At 34.8% G+C, this 21,066-nt stretch overlaps 1 protein-coding gene across 2 annotated transcripts in view; it reads right to left on the bottom strand.

Annotated features, from left to right (window-relative positions):
* DACH2 (dachshund family transcription factor 2) overlaps positions 1–21,066 on the bottom strand; it is a gene marked incomplete at its 5' end in the record, with an annotated part of 679,019 nt that overhangs the window by 426,522 nt on the left and 231,431 nt on the right. For both annotated transcript variants that reach the window (XM_082610726.1, XM_082610727.1), the window contains one exon: positions 7,173–7,285. In XM_082610726.1, coding sequence (XP_082466852.1) covers positions 7,173–7,285 — 113 coding nt within the window. The remainder of the gene's footprint in view (positions 1–7,172; positions 7,286–21,066) is intronic.

The raw sequence follows: 21,066 nt of genomic DNA, 5'->3' as shown, positions 1-21,066 counted from the left end.
TCAACACCACTATTCGTCAGGGAAACTCAAATCAAAATCACAATGAGGTATCACCTCACACCTATCAGGTTGGCTATTATGAAAAAGACAACAAAAAACGAATATTGGCAAGGATGTGGAGAATAGCAAACTGCTCTGTGTTGTTGATGGGAATGTAATTGGTGTAGCCATTATGGAAAATAGTATGAAGGTTCCTCAAAAAATTAAAAATAGAACTACCATATGATCCAGCAATTCCACTCCTGGAGATTTATCCAAAGAAAACAAAACCACTATTTTGAAAAGATATTTATGCCCCTATATTCATTGCAGCATTATTTAAAATAGCCAAGATATGGAAGAAACCTATGTTCCTATCAATAGATGAATGCATAATGAAGAAGTGGTATACATATAAAATGGAATACTACTCAGCCATAAAAAAGAATAAAATCCCATCATTCGTGACAACATGGATGGACCTTGAAAAGTGTTCTTTTTTAAAACTTAAAGTTTAGCTACCTACATACACATAGACACACATTAAAGATTTGGGAGCACTTAAAAAAGCACTATAAAGCTTATCATCATCATCATCACCATCACCATCCTGTAAGGTTTGCTTAAATTCCAAGTTTTCTCCTCCATCTACATTGGAAATAAGCAATGGCTTTTGCTCTATGAGCCATCGCAGGCACCTAAAAACATTGGGTGGAGACATTTTTAGGTTAGGATAATTATAATATATATAGAAAAAAGCACTGACAAATATTTAAATAGAAATCAGTGTTATGGAAACCCAGATTTAGCTAATATAATGAATGAAGTTCCTGTTATTAAACTGATGTAGTTAATCTTTTTGTTTAGTGGAGATACCAAAATTGTATGTTAGTCTAAACTCTATATTAGAAAATTTTAGTCATTCAACTCTGGCTCCTATTAGGCCAATGGTTCTTCCTGGACACATGAGAAATAAAGAAAATGCAATGACATGAAAGTAGTTACCATTTGTGTGACATGAAGCATGCTTTACAATATTACTCATTGAAAACGTCAAAGATAGTCACAGAAACAGAAATGTCTTAAGTTGACAATTGAAAAGGTTGGTTTGGTTCTTTCTAGATAGATCTCTCCTGTCTTACACTCACAGAAGAAAGGCCTAGGACCACTTTGTCCTCCTTATGACCACTTCTTAGCATCCAAGCCAACTGAGTAAGAACATGAAATGCATCTTGAAAAGGGAAGGGTGCTGATTCCAATCATGCTATCAGGCTAACTGGCATTATTCCATATCATGAAGCTAAAATCTCACTGCAAAGACCTGGCAGGATTCTACTTATGGCTCTGCCAATCCTGAGTTGATTGTTGTAGCTACTATTACAGGATTGGATATTCACAGGCTCAGTTTCCCGGGAATTGGATGGCAGCTGAAATTCCTAAAAATATTTTGTCACAATAGAACTCGAAGGAAAAAAAAAGATGAAGAATCTGCTATCTTTTAAAGAGTGAACACTACAGGAATTTCATTTGAAGCACTTTATTACTTCCTTGTAAGCTGTCAGTTTAAATCTCTCTCAGGACAAATTCCATGTCTGTCTGTTTGAAATGATTCATAAACTGAGGAAAGGGGAGTAGTCATATTTTGGGAAATTCAAAGGCACACATGACTAATCCGTGCTTTGAGTGTGATCCAGGGATATCAGCACTTCTCCAGATCTGCAGAGAAAGATGGGGATAAAAGTCCTTCTTCTTTTTCCCTCTATAACTCAAAATATTTTACAGAAAATACTAGGTAATAGGATTATTTTGTATTAATGACTTATCAGGGAATTAAGACACACAGATTGTACAATAGAAACAGAGACAGAAACATGAGATGAGAATATCAGCAGTGCAATATATGAAGGCAAAAATATTAAATTTCATCATTTTGTAGTAACTCAATAAAAGTCTAGATGGAATTTGAGAAAAATCTGACTCACAAAATGAATTTTATTTCAATGTGTTGTAATGTTTTCTCATAATGTTTGGTGCCGAACAGATGTTCAAGAAACATATGTTAATGAAAAGACAACCCTCAGAATGGGAGAATATATTTGCAAAAGAAGCAACAAAGGATTAATCTCCAAAATATACAAACAGATCATGGAGCTCAATATCAAAAAAAGCAAACAACCCAATTAAAAAATGGGCAGAAGACCTAAATAGACATTTCACCAGAGAAGACATACAGATGGACAAGAAGCACATGAAAAAATGCTCAACACCACTAACTATTAAAGAAATGCAAATCAAAACTACAATGAGGTATCACCTCACACTGGTCAGAATGGCCAGCATCAAAAAATCTACAAACAATAAATGTTGGAGAGGGTGTGGATAAAAGCGAACCCTCTTGTACTGTTGGTGGGAATGTAAATTGATACAGCCAACTGTGGAGAACAGTATGGAGGTCCCTTAAAAAACTAAAAATAGAACTACCATATGACCCAGCAATCCCACTACTAGGCATATACCCTGAGAAAACCATAATTCAAAAGGACACATGTACCCCAAGGTTCATTGCAGCACTATTTACAATAGCCAGGACATGGAAACAATCTAAATGCTCAGCAACAGATGAATGGATAAAGAAGATGTGGTACATATATACAATGGAATATTACTCAGCCATAAAAAGGAACAACATTGGGTTATTTGTAGAGATGTTGATGGAGCTAGAGTCTGTCATACAGAGTAAAGTAAGTCAGAAAGAGCAAAACAAATATCATATATTAACTCATATATGTGGAATCTAGAAAAATGGTACAGAGGAACCTATTGCAGAACGGGCATAGAGACATAGACATAGAGAACAGATATATGGACACAGGAGGGGAAGGGGAGAGTGGGATGAACTGGGAGATTAGGATTGACATATATACACTACTGTGAGTAAAATAGATAGCTAGTGGGAACACTCTATAAAGCCCAGGAAGCTCAGCTCGGTGCTCTGTCACTACCTAGATGGGTGAGATGGGGGGGTGTGGGAGGGAGGTCCAAGAAAGAGGGGATATAGGTATACATATAGTTGATTCACTTCATTGTACAGCAGAAACTAACAACATTGTAAAGCAATTATACTCCAATTTAAAAAAAGAAACATATGTTAAATGAAAATCATGAATTCATATACAGTTTTATCTATAGACAGGTATTAATTGATGATAGATACATACATATATACATACATACTATATCTCTTGGTCTGTAGTTACATAGATATAATCTCTAAATGGATATCAGACAATATTGTCAAGAATAGTACCTGTGGGGTCCTATCTTAGTGAAAATAGAATTATCATCAGTAATTAGTATGTTGATTATACTTATAGAAATTAATTTTTTGAAGTAATTTTTAGATACCTAAGTACATTTAAGTTTCCCAAGTATTTTAATGACCCTACACCAATGCACACACACACACACACACACACATTTTTATTTATACTTTTCATTTGCTAAATGAGATACGTTTATTAATACCAGAGACTTTAGCATAGCCACTCTCTGAATTATCTCAAGATCTGAATTAGTGGGGTTTGAATGAATCAGTTTCCATTATATAGAGGAAATATAACGAAGAGGAAAATAAACATCTTTGAAATGGAAAAACGATACACATCAAAAAAAGGAAATAAAATCACATAAAGTAGAAAATTTGAAATACCTTTATGCTAAGCAGTTAAAACAATATGGCATACCTGATATTATTCTGCATTTTAAAGAATTTACATGTCAAGCTATATGAATAAATAGAGAACTCTTCTCACATCTAAGCATGATGACTTAACCATTTCTCAACCTTTTTACTTGCACTTTTTTGCTTGCAACTGTTGGGGGGGAAATAACAATTTAAAGGCAAAAATAATATACAAAACACCACTATATTTAAAAAGAGATGTCATGATCATTGTATTTTGTTACCCTTAGACCCCATTTTCAAGTTGCATATGCAAAGAAATAATATAAACAAATGGAGAACAAGTTTCATTTACTTAGGCAAACTCAGCAGGGTTCAAAGAGGCTTCTCCAGACATATGACATTGAAACAGAAGATAACAGCAGACTCTTATCAATAATTAATTTGACAGTTGTATGTAAAATTATACAGAGCTGTAAAATATTATCTCTTTCTTTACAAAAAAAATGTTGAGACATAAGGACCTGAAACAGGAAAATACTGTAAAGCATTTTAACAATCATTTGGGAAAAAAAGGATAATTCTCAACCCATAACAGATCATTAAAAATATCAACTGAATTCTTCAAAAGTATATTTAAGTAAAATTAATGAAAGTTAAGTTTTTAATGGATAGTAAGTGTAATGCCAAATATGAAACTTACTGATAGCTAAATTGAGAATTGATTCTATCTCAATTATCTTTGTTAATGGAGGAGTGAAGAAGCGTGTCTAATACAAAATAATGCATAATCCCAGAATTATTTCTACTTGGCTTACAGAGCATTTTTCTTCTTATATGACTGTAATTGAGTAGGATATCCTTGAGCATGTGAAATAAATTAATGTATTCTAAGAAGAGAAATTACTATAGAGCTGTGCAGATTCCTCTTCCTTCCCGTTTAATGATTTTTCTACTGTCTGCCATTTAGACTGAAGTATTCATGCCTTTCCGTACTCAATCCTTTATCTGTCTCTACCATCTCATTCTAGGCACAAGCAAAGGGTTATGAATTGAGGAGTCTTTTTTTGTTCCAATAATTCTCATTGTGGTAAATCCAAGTTGTAAGACGGAAGGCCAAGGCTCTAATCCAAGGAAGGAGGCTCCGTTATTTTGTAGGAATTGAAGCATACATGCCAAGCAAATTAGGAGGGGATGAAAACCTCAAACTGGATTTTAACATTACTATAAGACATCATTATGATGAGGAAAAAGTATGGGCCCTGGACTTTAAAAGACCTGGGTCTAAAACCCAGTTCTGCCACTCAGTTGCTCTGTAACCTCAAGCAATTAATTTAAACTCACTGAGCCATACATTGTTTACTTGAAAAATGAAGACAATATTCATAAGGTTACTATAAGATTAAATAAAGTTTATATAAAACACTTAGCACCCATGTCTGGTACATAATAGAAACTTAATATATATTACAGGTTTTTCTCAACAGATAAGGTACCGAAGTTTACTCAAGAGTACATTAGCCTCAAACCAATTATAAAATCTTTTTTTCTTCCATCTACACAGGATACATCTTTCATCAGGACAGAGACCTGATTATTTACATGGTACTGATTCTAGGCTCTGTCAATGTATTTTAGAAGTCAATAAATAGATTATCATTTATTGAGCACCAAGGTAATATATTTCAGGCACTGTTATGCCCTCTATATTCATTTATATGCACAGGGCTGCTTTCTTCTTGTATCAGAATTTGTTTATAAATATTTAAAGTCTAAAAAATCATTATTTAATCCCCAAAGCCTGAGTCTCTTCCTAAATTCTCTATGTTAGCTAATGACATAATCATCCAATTTATAACCTAGGCTAGACATGAATCATCCTAGATTTCATCCTCTCACTCTCTATTTTGATCAGTTATCAAGTGTGATTAATTCTAATTATGAAGCAACTATGAATCTCTTTTCTACTCTATTGAATTCTCCTCAATTCAGGTCCTCAGTATTTCTCCCTTCATTGCTACTTACCTTCAACAGCAATTGTTTTTAAAGTATTTACTCAGTTACTTATCAGTGGTTCCTTTTACCTACAGCAGCATTTGTTTTATTATTTGAACAAAATCCTATATGAAATAGAACATGTAAAATTCTGAGGCAGAAGTGGGGAACCTAGAAGTACTTCTCCAATCCCATGTCAGCCAGTAAGGAAAGTCCTTGAAAGATCCTTTGGAAAACCATTGGTCTATAGGGAAAATCCTAAACTGTTAAACAAGATAGCTTCACAAGCTGGTTTTTCCCACTCTTTCTAACTCTAACTGTATCACCTATAAGTCTCCCATCTTAAATCTCTGCTCCAGTCTCTTCCACTTAATTGCTATTCCCCCTAGCATACCAGGCCCTTTCTCATCAGTGTATATCTGTCTACAGAGGATGTTTTTCCTCTGATTCTCCATCTGTCCAACACTCAGCCTATAAGACATAACTCAAATCTCTATGAGCATTACTCAACTTAACAAATTGACTTAATTGCTCCCATTCTGTGATATTATAGCAACTTGTATGTACTTGTATTATAGTCTCTATCATACTTTAATGAAATTGAAATTATTAGTTTACATGACCTTCTCCCTAATTCTACTGTGACAAGGACTACTGCTCATATAATTTTGCATTACCTAGGACCTAATACTCAAAACACATTAGGTTTTTTTTAGTTTTATGTATTATTGAAGATACAAAGATCATATTGCCATTAAATACATTTTCTACCACACAGTAGCTTTAATGATTTTTAAAGGTTCAGTTAGAGAAATAGCAAGCTTATTTTTTTTCAATTCTTTTTTTTTAATTGAGGTATAGTTGCAAGCTTATTTTTGAGTGTTTTATGTGCTTTTATGTTCTTTGTTTCAGAGATTCAAAAATGCAAATTTATGAGACTGGTATTTTTAGGGGAGTACTGTTTATCACAGTGTTCGATGAAAAACACTGAATCATTATTTAAGACAATTACTACTTGCACCTTCTTCTTTTCTAATCATAAGGTACTACCAGGGATGATGCATATTATTTCTACATTTTATCCTAGAGAAGTAACATGGAAAAGATACACAGATGCCCAGAACTTTTGGAAACAAAAGGAATATTATTGAGACATATCAACAAGCAGGTATACTACATCCCATAGGAGGCTTTGAGAAAATGCTAGTTTGGCCAGTCTCCCCCGCCCCCCGCCATCTCTGCCCACAGCACACAAAAACATACATACATACACACAATAAGGCCTTGAAAGAGATTTCTTACAAGGAAATGACAATTAATTTTTAAGTCATGTCCATTTGATTTGAGTCACTGGAATAACAAAATGTTTTCATGAATACTCAAAAAAATTCAATAATGTAACCTCTAGTAGAGCTTGAAAAACCCTGAAGGACAAGGCAGTTAGATCAATATTAGTTCATTTCAAATGCTGGGCAGTATGAAGAGACAAGGCTGATCATCGGATGGATTTTATTACCTGTCGGAGTGATAAGTCCTGGTGATAAGAGGCCTGGGACTGAATGGGGCAGAAGGCGAGCATTGTCTTGCAACACTCCCAAAGAACGCTTAGGAGGCCTTCCAGGCCTTGAACTGTTGAAAAACAGACAAAGATCAGGTTAAAATATGCTCTTTGGAAATACCATCACTTGCTACATTTGCCTAAATCTTGTTTAATTGCCAAGAATGATAGAATTTTATATTAAAGACTATTTTCATTGATTACTAAAGCACCAATACTTTATACTAAACTTCCAAAATAATTATGGCAAGCATTAAAACCATAAGAGATCAATTTCTAGTTTAGATTCTATTTACAAGCCAGCACTTTGCAATACAGCTTACCTGTTGTGAGAAACCCAAAGTTACCCCCGCTCTTAAAGGTACACTTGATCCCTGGTATTAATACATGCAACTGAGATCTGAGATAGGGGGTTACAGAATTAGGATCGTATAGAATGTGAAGTGATTAAGTCTCTGCTCAGCATGCCAGAGGTGAGGGGTAAAAAGCTGACATGTAGAATAAGACCTGATATTTACTAACATTTCCACAGCTGCTGGGAGCCCACAAGGAACAAAGAACCCCTGCCCTCAGGTTTTTTTCATACCTATTATTTAAACCAGGCTGTATAACCAGCAGTACACTCTCTTGGAGTGGCTGTACTAAGGAAACCTGCCACCTTTGCAATCTAGGTTGTTTTGTCTCACAGATTAATTGGTATTTTTAACTGATGGGTTGATGCTAAACTTAACACATTAACCTAACCTATTCTATTTGCACATTCTTCACCCAGGTGTGAACAGTTTGCAGTTGCAAATGTTAATCCATAAAATAATGAAATAGAAAGTCAGTATCAGGCTTCCATCTTGTACCCTAATACAGTCAGTGTACTGAATATATCATTTAGAAGCTGTCACCACATGAACAGACTTATGTCACTGAACATTAGGATCAAGTCATTCTCAAGTCATGCAGTGTATTTCAAATATTACTTTCTTAACGTTACTTAAAATATTGCTGTTGCTTCTTAGTAGAAATTCAGTTTACAAAGCTGAATAAGAGGGATTTTGACAAAATACTGCAAAATACTATATTAAATAACCCAAGCTGCAAAAATTTATAAGGTTCAGATAAGGAACATTTCCAAAAATGACTTTTTGTTCACAAAGAAATTTAAGTTAAACCTCACTCTATCAACTTTGCAGTAGCAAAGTGCTCCATCAATGTAAGACAAACTCTGCTTTTAAATGAAGACAACTTCTAGCAACCTTACACAGAGGTACTATTACCCCGTTCATTTTTCATACACTGTGCTGATGTTATTTTCTTTCATTGTACATCAGTATTGTATATCAATCTAGCATGAAAGTTTCTTTTTTTCTCATTTAATGTTTCAATTTTATAAACTGAATCTCCTCTCCCTCTTTCTACTCAAGTTTGGGCTATAATTTATTTTCTTTAATTCAGCATTGTTATCCTGTTTGTCCTTGCCCTGTTTTATGGCTTCCTAACTCTTTGAAGGAATAGTGATAAGAAAAATATCCAGTTTACTTCAAATACCCTAAAGGATCCCAAGGTCACTGAACAATATTCATCAGGTTATGTGCAGTCATTAGAAAAAGGCATTTTTTGTTGAATAATCGTCACCAAGTCTGTACTTTCCAAGTGATTCTTTGTATCTTTCTATTTGTCAGAATTCAAGCCTACTACCTTTATTAAAGACCACCTGATAACTCTGTACTTTTCCAGCATAAAAATTTCAGTGCTGTCTTTATGCTTATAATCAATTTCAGACAGGCTGTCTCCAGAAGAAAGCAGCCTGATGCTCACTCTACTTCCCTGAGACAGTTGTTGACAGTATACTTTGGAAGCTATAAGTTTTAAATAGTTCTGTTCTAAATTTATTGGTCAATCTCACAATTTGATGTAGCTCTTTTCCAGTAAGCTGACTCTGGCTTGGGGGGCACTAGATTACAGGCCTCTTAGTCTGATGGTTCTACCTTAAATTCCAAGATTTGAAAAATTCGGTCAAATTTCCCACCATCAGATTACGTATTGGGGAATTCATGGCTAATGTCACAAATGGCTCGGTAGTATTTACTACAAATGCTATAAGCCAAGAGGATCATATTCTCCATCCTAACATTATTTTCAGTTTATAATTTTATGATGTTGATATGATTAGTTGTGAGCCTCCCCAACTAAAACGTAAGGTCATGAAGGCAGCACATATGTCTGTTTTTGTTTGTCACTATACCCTGAGCAATTCTCATGGTGTCTAGCACACAGTAGGGGCTGGTAAATGGTTAAATAAAATCAGTTAATAAGTAATGATAGGACACATTATTTTGCCATGGCTACAGTTTCCAAATATTCCTTAGATTGCTCTATTATTGACCAAATAAATTGAAAGCCATCATTTAATCATCAGGTAATCACTTTTAAACTTTGGACTTTACAGCAATTATAAGAGCTTCAAAATATGATCCAGTCCAATCTGACTATTTACAAGGTTAAAGAAGGGTAGATGATAGATACTGTCTTACGTCTGAAAGTTCCTACAAACTTCAAGACCTATTCAAGGGCTGAAGGTTCCAGCAGTTATTCATGTGTAATGACAGTTTCACTTATTCAATCATCCAATAAACAAACATGCACTAAGTGCCCATTCAGTGTGTATCTGGCATTGAAACTAGGTATCAGGGTTACAAGGTTAAAAAGTTAGCTTGACAAGGGCAAGGGTTTTGGTCTGTTTGTTCATTGATATATTGTGAGAACCTAGAACAGCTTCTGCCTTTGAAGAGCTTAAGGTCTAGTGATAGAGATGCGTGTTTGACCTGCTATTTAAAATTTATGATTAACTCTTTAGTGAGTATGGTTGTGTGATGTATCCTTCCACACTTGTTTAAACTTATCAGAGAGAAAAATCATATTCAGATGTCTTTGTTTATACTCTTGGAAAGAAGACTTGGGCCCCTAGGGTAAACTAATTAGAATAAAATTTGTGAAGGTGCTTTATAATCAATAGAGCTCCATACTAATACAAGATAGATTTATTCTTACTTTTAGACCAAATAACCCTCAGTAGTAAGACATTCCTAGCAATAAAGTTCTTGCATTTCTTTTCAAAGAACACAAGCCTGACAACATGACGAAAGACTATGGAGGACTCTGTAGAAAGTTGGGAAATATTCTTGATAGATGATCTTACCACACTTCTTATCTTTAAGAGCTTTATTAGCATTAGGCAGATATTTACATATTAATCGAGACAAATAAACATGTGGTGATTTAACTAGAAAACTGTTATTTGGGTGACAGTTTAATCAGCATAGGTTGAAAGGTTCATCATTGCAGCATCCTGTTTCTGTTAAAATATTGATTGTGTTACTGATTTCAGTAATGCTTTATTTTACAGGGCACAAATAACCATGTAATTACTCTTTAAATGAATGATAATTGCTTGTTGGCAATTATTTGTTTTCAGTTTAATTACAAGGTTATTTGTACTCTGTAAAATAAAACAGGCCCTTTTTAAAGTTCCCACTCAAATGGCTCAGTGGATATATCACCCATGAGCACCATAAACAAAACTTTATGGTACAAGGCAAACAACCCGCCAAAATAGCAAAACTCTTATTTAAAAGCTCAGCTAAATCTTTGAGATCATCAGCTTTATAAAATCAACATTAGGTGTAACATTTATAGGTGGTTTGGAAGGAAATTATATCAAAGAATCATGATTTTCTCTGGGTCCAGTTCATCCTATAACATAATTTATCCTGATATGTATTTTACCCTTCACTCTGTAAACTTCTTCAGGAGAAATGAAATAGTAACTCAGCTTCCTGAGATTAAAGAAAAAAAATTGAAATATGTATCAACAGTATTTTTTTTTCTGCAGTTAAAGAGGATTACCATCAGAGTGTTACCTCAAAGTTTATAAACTCTGTAGAGTTGACGGGTCCCTAAGAAAGAAATTCAGTAGGTCTTCTGGTGTCAACAAGATATGCCACAGTCTGTGAAATATCTATTCCAAGTTGTAATAAAGTAGCTGATACTTTGCTCATTAAGATTATGAAATTTCACTGTTGGAGTTATTTTTATCTTGTATCATCAGCCATTTGTATATGAATCAAGGAGTAAACAATTGAGTAATTTTATTTCAAAGAAAATATCTTATTAATAAATTAATTAGTGATGTCATGAGACTTCAAGATATTTAATGTAAACCATATATGGTCAGCACATGATTTAGCGAGGAACCACAAGTCATGTTATCCTCTTCAATGAAAGTTTGGCTTACTACTCTTTAAAGAAACACTCATAACATTCTTGGACAAACTGAGGATATAGTGGCAGTTAACTGTGATATTAGCAGCAACTTATAAAGATCGCTGCAATTGGATTCCTGAAGTGGGAGCTGCGAGCCATGACCTGGGATTCACTTTTCAGAGCCATCACTGATATTTAAAATCCCTTGGGATAGTCCCTGAATGTGTCGTTTTTTCAATTACATTAGAAACCAAGAAAACCAAGAATGCCATTAGCTTTGAAGGTGTTGTTTACCTGACTATGAGAATGCTGCTCTGACTTTTCAATATGCTTGTTAAATTGAATAAGAATCTTTCTATCAGAACAATAAGACTTTTAATTGCATTGTGGATAATAATAATCTCTTAGGCCTGACATTTATTACAACATTTCAAGGATGCCAATGGCAGTTAAACTCTACCTGACCTTTCAGTGTTTATGAAGAGAAACAAACTCTGACCTCACAGCAACTTAAATCCATCTTCTCTCAGTGTTAGCAAACTGATCACTTGTCTAACTATTGCACTGGATTGTATTCTCAACCAGATCAAAGGCAGCAGCAACCAATTCAGCACCCGGGAAAAAGTCATCCATGCAAAATGGGCAATTAACATTAATCATATATGAAATTGTTCAAGCTGATAACTGGAACCTGGTCACTATGGTAACTCTCATAAAATGGTGCTTATGTTAAACTGGGCGTCAATCAGCTCTTGGTTTATGGGAACTTAAAGTGTGGCTCATCATGTTTCTAGGAGTTATCAACACAAGGAACAAAAAAACACACCAGAGGCAAGGTCATTTATATTCCATTACCATTTACTCCCTTTTTCAGTTCTTATAGGCATATCCAAATCTTAAATTTGAATACATTAAAAGCATCAATACCAGCATTCCATTAGAGTTAGGGAAGCTAAGGAAATTATCTTTAACATAAGGGTGTTCAGGGGATGAGGGAAAATCTTCCTTGTTGGGGTCATGTATTACAGTACCAAGGATCATGTAGAATAATTCATGTTTAGCATTAATCTTATGATTGTAATAAATTGGATAATTTATAGTTATTATTTTAAATGGTGATATTTAATTCCTTTTCTAATGCTGAATTTCTATTTTTCCTTCAATAAAAAAGAAATCTGATGTAATAGACAATTTAAGGGTTGACTACTCACTTCTTAGAAAGTATAAATGTGAAGCTATTTTATACTTCATTTACTTAACTCTGCTCCCTATTTAAATTAAATGTGCTCTAAGCCTGGTGTTAGCACCTTTAAACAAGTTTAGTTTTTGTCATAAATTGACTGAATTCTAATAAACGTCTTAGTATAATTAACAAAGATTGTATAACAGAAATGCTGGCATATGACGAATTCTTAGTAGCCTCTTTTCGTTCTGCTTATGTAATTCCGATTAACATCGATAGAATCACTGCACCGTAGTAAATCTTAGAGTGAATCAAATTAAATAACCATTTCCCTAAAGACGCAGACGTAGAGAGTGGACTTAAGGACACGGGGAGGGGGAAGGGTAAGCTGGGACGAAGTGAGAGAGTGGCATTGACATATATACACTACCAAATGTAAAATAGATAGCTAGTAGGAAGCAGCCGCATAGCACACGGAGATCAGCTAGGTGCTTTGTGACCACCTAGAAAGGTGGGATAGGGAGGGTGGGAAGGAGACGCCAGCGGGAGGGGATATGGGGATATATGTATACGTATGGCTGATTCACTTTGTTGTACAGCAGCAACTAACACAACAATGTAAAGCAATTATACTCCAATAAAGATGTTAAAAATAATAATAAAATAAAAGGCTTAAAAAAGAACCATTTCCCTTTCTAAAGTGTATCATATCACTGTCAGACACAATGTTTTTAAAATACAGGCATCCTTGAATTCAAAGAATGTGTCACTGCTCAAAAATTTGATATTAAGAGAATGTTAAGAAGTTAACATTCACATTTGGATACATTCCACTGGCATCTCAAATTCAAAATATGCCTCCCCAAATCCCACTCCCCACACCTTCCTTCTCTTGTCTTGTCAGCAATATAGGCATGTTTTTCGTTGCCAAAACTATAAACTTGAGGGTAATTTTGATTCTCCCTCCACCTCTCCCTTCATTTTCAGTCTCCAATATTTTTGTTCCATTGTAATATATGTTGCAAATTTCCATCTCTATCCATTCCTATCTCTAACACCCTACTTCAGGCCCTCATCACTTCATGCCCAGGTTATGTTCAACAAGTTGTTTCATTGTTCCAATACATTCTACATAAACTGTGATCTGAATTTTGGTGAAACATCCTTTCATTATGTCATCTTTTGCTCTAGAACCCTCAATACTTCCTGAGTGCATACAAAATAAATTATAAATGCCTTGGTCTAGCAATCTGCCTCAATATATCTTTCTTCCCTTTTCTCTAATTACTTCTTAAATGAATGTTCTTCTCCAGCTGGATGAGTAGATTCACTATCTGCTAAGCATAGTATTTGACACTAGAACCCTTCCACTGTGAAATATCTTCAAGGTATTAGGGTTCCTGGGGAAAAATTTTGTTAAGCTCCACTGTCTTGGGAAGGTTTCAGTATAACCTGCTGTAAACGGTGCTGTTTTTCTGAAAGGCCACTGCCTTTTACTTTGTGTCATCATACAGGATCTCTTTAATGATTATCACAAAGGGAACTCAGTACCAGCATTAAGGGAGTGTGTTACAACTAGCCAAAATATTATTTTTCATGTCTGGCAATTACCATTGGTAATTGTCAGTCTGTGCATAATCCCATGATGATCTCAAGAGTTAACATTTCATGTTTGAATGTCAATCAGAAATCTAAGGAGTATGGTGTTAATATCACAACTCTGGAGGGCTTAGGAAGTTGAGTAAGATTTTTAGGAAGCTGATCACTATTAACCTGACTGCACTAGTCTCTATGGTTAGGAATACAGCCTGGAAGCACATATTTAATTGATAAATACAGAAGCCAGTTTCCTTGCTGATTTAAAATATTTTTAAAAGTTTGCTCTATGTGGATAAATATTAGCAACCCATATTAAAATAAAACTACTTTAAACAATCTTAGATATTCAGTGTAATGCAGTGGAAAGCACTAGGACTTAAACCTGAGTTCTAATCTCAGTTGTGGGAGGCAGAATTCCAAAATTCTCCTCCATCCCAAGATTTCCAACCCTAACTGCTAAAACTGTGAATGTAATGAGATATTAAGTTATATTACATGGCAAAGGTGATTTTCTACATGTGATTAAGGTAACAAATCACATGACTGAGCTAATTGAAAAGGAGATTATCTAGGTGGATCTAATCTAATTATATGAACTCTTTAAAAACAGAAAATTAGAGAACACACCATTGCTGGTATGAAAATGGACAGCGTTATATGTCAAGGAATGCAGGTAGCTTCTAGAAGCCAAGAGCAACCCTGGGCTGACAGTCAGCAAGAAAACAGGTACACAAGTTTTACAGTTGAAATGAACTAGCTTGTGTCAACGTCAATGAGCTTGTAAGCAGATTCTACTGCAGAGCTTCCAGATAACAGCCCACCCTGACCAACACCTAGATTTCAGCCTTGTAAGACTGTGAACAGAGTCAAGCCCCTCCAGATTTCTGACAGATAGAATTGTGAGCAGTAAATGGTTGTTATTTTAAGTTGCTAAATTTGAGGCAATTTGTTGCACAGCAACAGAAAACTAATATACCAGTTTTGCCATTATTGAGCTGTTTGACCTCAGGCAAATTACATGACTATTCTAAATATGTTATCTCATTTTACGATTAGAGATGTAAACTAAATAATCTATTAATCTGATCATTACAATCATGCTACATTTCTGGTCAAAAGCAGATAATTCATTAACTTCTAAGTATACATAGTTTTCCACTTTCTCATATGTCTATTTTAGCTAAAGCTGCTGGATTGGTCCTATGGAAAATTACCCCAAAAAAGGGCAAAATATGTGCATAATACTATAGCATTATCCTCAGCTTAGAGTTGTGTGTAGATAATTAATCAATATATGTGAACACCAGTTTGAAAAGCTAAAAGTGCTATACAACTTAAAAGGAAGAAAATTCTGACACATACTGTAACATGGATGAACCTTGAGGACACTATACTAAGTGAAATAAGACAGTCACAAAAAGACAAATGTTATAAGATTGCAATTATATGAGGTATCTAGAGTAATTAAACTCATGGAAACAGAAAGTAGAAATGTGTTTGCCAGTAGCTGGGAGGAGGGGGGGAAATGCGAGTTGTTCTTCAATGGGCATAGAGTTTCAGTTTTGCAAGATCAAAAAGTTTTGGAGATCTGTTGCATAACAATGTGATTACAGTTAATATTACTGAACTATACACTTAAAATGGTATAGAGGGTAAGTTATATATTACATGTATTTTACCAAAATTCTTTTCAAATAAATAAATAAAATGCTTAAGATGATACATTTTATGTTATATGTATTTTACCACAATTTTTAAAGTGCTATATAAATTCAACAGTAATATTACTATGCTTGCAGTTATTAATTGAGTTAAATTTCCACTGAAATAATTTTGAAGGCCAAAATAAGTCTAGCCAGAGAGATATATCCTGCAGTTTACATGTTAGAAAAGTAGTTGTCTCATCTGAATGATAGTACTGAAAGAATTTCCAACTCTCCCAACCATCTCCTACTACATACTTAATTTACGTCCCAATACGTCCTTACTTGTAAGGCAAAGTTCAAGAGCTCAACCTTTACACTTTAATTTCACAACTCTAATTTTTCCTTAAGGTAACTGTAATACATGTAATACATGTTTATATACAGATCTCTTTCTCATTTTCCTTCCCCATTCCTTACTTTGATAGGAAAACAGTTTTTTTAGGTATTCCTCCCCCTAAAAGCCTTTGTCCCCCACCTCTTTCCCGCTTCGAAATAATAAAGAAAATTTTCATCAAAGACAGAATAGCTCATAGCAGTTGACTAGAAAATAGAGAACTAAATTCTAATTTTTCTTTGCTGCTGACTGTGGCATAGTCATGGATAAGTTGCTAAACTTTTGTAAATAGGCATGAAGATCTTCAAGGTGGCCATGGCAGTGGACATGCATTTATAAGGTTCCCTGCCCACCCTCCCTTTCATTTTGAAGTCAGGTAAATTTGGGTAGATTCAAATATCACGAGTAAATCCTGACACAGTGCGGCCTGGATGCACATTAACACACTTTTCTAAAAGTCATTTTTCTTCCTAAATCATTGTTCCCGTGAGGCAGCAAAATTCAATAGCCCAGCAAGCGACTATGAACCCAGAAACTGAATTTATCTGTGCCATTGATACAGTTTGTGACCCTGAGAAACTCAACTTCTCTATGCTTCAGTTTTATCATCTGCTAAATGGGTATCAAAATGATTTGATTCAAGGAATTATGAAGAATTGGAAAGGGAAACTCCCCTCTCTAAAATCCTCCACAATAAAATAATATGCAAGAAGGGAAAAGAAATAGATTATGTGTGAGCATCTTTGAGCAGAATTTTCCAATTTAAACAGATTCTCACTTTATACAGTAGTGGTGTGGTGCAGCATACAATTACTTTGATAATGTTTTTATAGGGGTATACTTGAAGCTGTTTTTTTGTTTTTCAATTAGCTGTTCTAAGTCAAAAGTACTATCACTTTCAGTATGGAATTCTCAAAATAACCTTTTACTTCACTGTCTTCACGCAAACAAACTTAACAAATCCAACTGCTGGCAAAGATTATTTTCCTATTTCCTTCTAGGTTCCCCTCACCCAGTGTGAATAAACTCTTCCTGTAAAAGAGAACCTTTTCCAAAAAACATGGTTATTTCCCCCCATACCTATAACTTACATCTCTTCTTTAACTATAGGAAAATAAAATCAATGCAATTTGCATATTTTAATGTTCCCTCATAAGTACATTTGACTCTCACTAGAATGTTTTACCACTTTCTGAAGCAAAATGGAATTTAATAGCACCCATGGCTAATGTGGGTCTCCATTTCAGATGAGATTTCTTGATAATACTGATGACAATTTGATCCTATAGCTCCTACTAGCAACAAAACAAGGTTGCAAAAAGGGCAATGTGATACAAGTCCTTAAGACTGACTTCTAACTAATGTGAGATAAACTTGAAATCAAACTTCACCAGCTTATCCATATGTTAGATTTAGATTCAAAGCCTATATAGGCCTCTAAGAGTAGGATATGTTGTTGTGGGCTCCTTCCTGATGGCTAAACCCACAGCACAGTTCAAGGTTAGAAAAATGCCTGACACAGCTCAAAATAGAAAACCATAGTTTTACTGTGAGAAAATGAATATATACACACTATGTTCACTGTTTAACACTTGAATTCACAAAATTTATCCCAAAATATAGGGAGGGAAATGGAGTAAAAAAACATTAGAAACTTTTTCAAAGTTTACAAGAGGGAACTGTATTTATAAATAAGAAATGAGTATTTATTTATTATTAAAAATGTATTTATTCTGTGTGGTTTTGCTTTTGTTTTTTGATTCATGCCATTATCTAGACCATTACTCTTATATTAATATTATTATAAATATTGTACTAGAAAATACTTTTTGTGACAGAATCTCAGCGTGTATGTATTCATTGTCTTTGGACTTTCTCTTTCTGGGGGTTGTTTTCTTCTTTGAGAGAATGCTATTTTCTGGCACAGCAGGCTAAACAATAACAAATATGCTGTTAAATAACACTCGCCTCAAGGCAGGAGGATTAGATAGAAATAAACTTTTATAACCTAAAATTAGAAGTATTTCAAAAAGAAGTGTTTTATCACTGATATTTTTTTCCAAGATAAATTCAACTAACATGCTTCTATTACATAATTATTAAATATAATTTAAAGCCTGCTCTAAGCAGTGAAAACCTATTGATTGCTTCTCCTTTTTGGGAAAAAAATAACATTTATCAAGGTCAAAACCACAGAAGATTTAAAATTCTTAAAGACTCTTGGCAAGTTAACCCCATCAGTGGGGTGTACTGAGAGCAATGTAACATCCACCTCACAAAAGAGCTGATGATGACCCTCACTCTAATGCTCCTTCTATGTTCGGAACAGCAAAGCATTTCCTTGCATTTCATGTGTACAACACTTTCATCCTTTCAGGCATTGTATGAATGTAAATTAAATTCATCTCAGCACCATGGTAAAGTTAGCAGCTTGTCCCACTTTGCCTGTTGTAAAAAAAAAAAAAAAAAAGATGTAACTAGAATATAGCTACTTGCCTTAACTCTAAATTTCTTATTGATAGGGACTATATAGCTTATTGAATATGTAGTTCTTGATTGTACCTAACAAAATTCTTGGTACAAAGTAAACATCATCTAGGAGAGAAGGAAGGAAGGAAGGAAAGGATGGAGGGAGGGAAAGAGAATTATTTTTCATGTTTTATCAGGATTCTTTGTACTATGCTATGGAAGTGCTTTTGTTAGATTGCTTTGGAGCTTTGGAGGCAGAAGTAAGAGCCAAATATATTTGGCTCCTGAACTCTCCCAGAACTGGCTTAAAATAAAAAAATATTAACAGGTGGCAGGTTTACAATTAGTGCAACAGGAGAGAATCACACTGAATATTTTTTGCAATCTAAACTTTTGAAAGAAAACTTTTTTGAAAATTGGCAGGATATAAAAATCGAAAAGTATTTTCCTTTAGTTTCCTATTTAAATGAAAGGATTTGTTCTACTTCTAATGCACTTGGTTAGAAAAGCCATCCACAAGCTTAGTTTGAAAACTGGGGAAGCAAAGTCAGTGAGGTAACACAGTTTCTATTTAATTCTCAATTTACATTAAGCCACAGGAAAATTAATCATTCCAAATAAACTTCAAAGTAACAGTGAGGAAGGAAGGGGTTTTGCATTTTCCTAAACCCTTGCTGAGAGGCTATTGTATCCTTTATCTTCCTGTCTTCCAGAAAGTTAGTGGTTGTATTTAACTTAAACTCTTCATTTACCCTTCAGATATAACATATCTTGAGATGCTTTTCAATGACTATAAGCCGTTAAAGAGTACAAACTCTATGACAGCTTCCTTTAAATTCTTGCGTTTAGAGGAGCATTTCACAAACCCATCTTCACAACTGCACACATTATAATTTACACGTTAACTACAACAGGGTTTCACCTTAGGCCTGTTGCCAAGAATAATCATTTTAAATCTTTTTATCCTTTCGTGAAAGGATAATTATAAATGTGAAAGTAGCAGCAAAGGAAAGGTGTTAAGAAAGCACTTAGAATAATCCCCTCCATTTGAATACAGGAAGGCTGATGAAGAAGAGAAGGAAAGGGAGGCAAACCAATTCTTTGGGTGAGATGTAACATGTCAAGTGCAAGGCATGAAACATTAAACTGAAGGTGTGATAGATCTGTCTAAACGTCCCGAACAAAATCAGCCTGCCTTTGTGCTGGAAGGACAGGAAAACTCACAAACATTCCTCATTGGAATTTACTGGTAAAAAGCCAGCAACAAAATATACATGCAAAAGGTTACTCACTGCTTGTACTTCCCATGAGTTGGGGATGTCCAACAATTTAGCAACTATGTTTTCCCTGAAGATAAATAGTACGCTCATTTAATTTGCCTTTTGTTACAACCTGAATGCATATAGTTTAATCTTAGTCGCTTCCTCCACACTACAGGTGTTTCCCTTTAGCTAATTAAACATTAACATTGTGCAACTGTCAGTGCTCTAAAATTGGTGGTTAATCACCTCTGACTAAGAGTACTACAGAAAGTCTAAGTAAGTTGTGTTCCAGATAAATTGCAATGAATACAAGATGTTTCCGTCCTCTGAAACATTACACTGGAAGTTCATAGTTTATTTTTCAAGATTTCTACTTTAAATGGCATTGTTTTTTTACAACTTCATTCCTTGAAGGAGTGAATGGTAGTGTGGGATATGAATAAAGGATGTTCTTAGAGGAAGTATGTCATATTATTTAGGACCTCACGTCAAAGTCAAAGACATGAGGGTTTTGCTCAAATATTGCTACTTGTAGTGTTGGGAAATTCCTTTTGTTTTGTTTTGTTTTTAATCAAGAAATGTCCTGATTAATGTTAAGGTTTACATCCTCCTATGAGCAAGCATCTATTACTACTCAAGGTAATATTTTTAATATATGGAGAAATAGTAATCCATTACCAAAGTGATGGATATTGGGTTTGAGACAGTCTGGGACCTGGGACCCTTTGCTGCAGTACTGCAATACTTGCACCAAGGCACACATCCCCTCCAACAACAAAATACAAAGAAACTATAAGGGACTAAAAATAACTGTGTGCATGTCCAGTTGGGGCAAATTCTGGACAGAAAGATACAAAAGACTAAGAAACCCAACTGTCAGTTCTGAAGAGCCCAGGGCAAAAACTAGGCATTGGGAGCAAAAGCAGGGTACTGCGTATGCCCCCTGCACACACCACCACCTAAGGGGTGGGCACACCACCTAAGCCACCCCTCCAGCCTGACCCCTGGACACACCCTTACCCTCACCCCATATAAGGAACAAGCT

Source organism: Mesoplodon mirus (genome assembly GCF_964341445.2).
Source record: "Mesoplodon mirus genome assembly, chromosome: X".
Taxonomy (NCBI): domain Eukaryota; kingdom Metazoa; phylum Chordata; class Mammalia; order Artiodactyla; family Ziphiidae; genus Mesoplodon; species Mesoplodon mirus.
The sequence above is the reverse complement of the archived record's forward strand: the minus strand, read 5'-3'. Positions and strand labels throughout refer to the sequence as shown.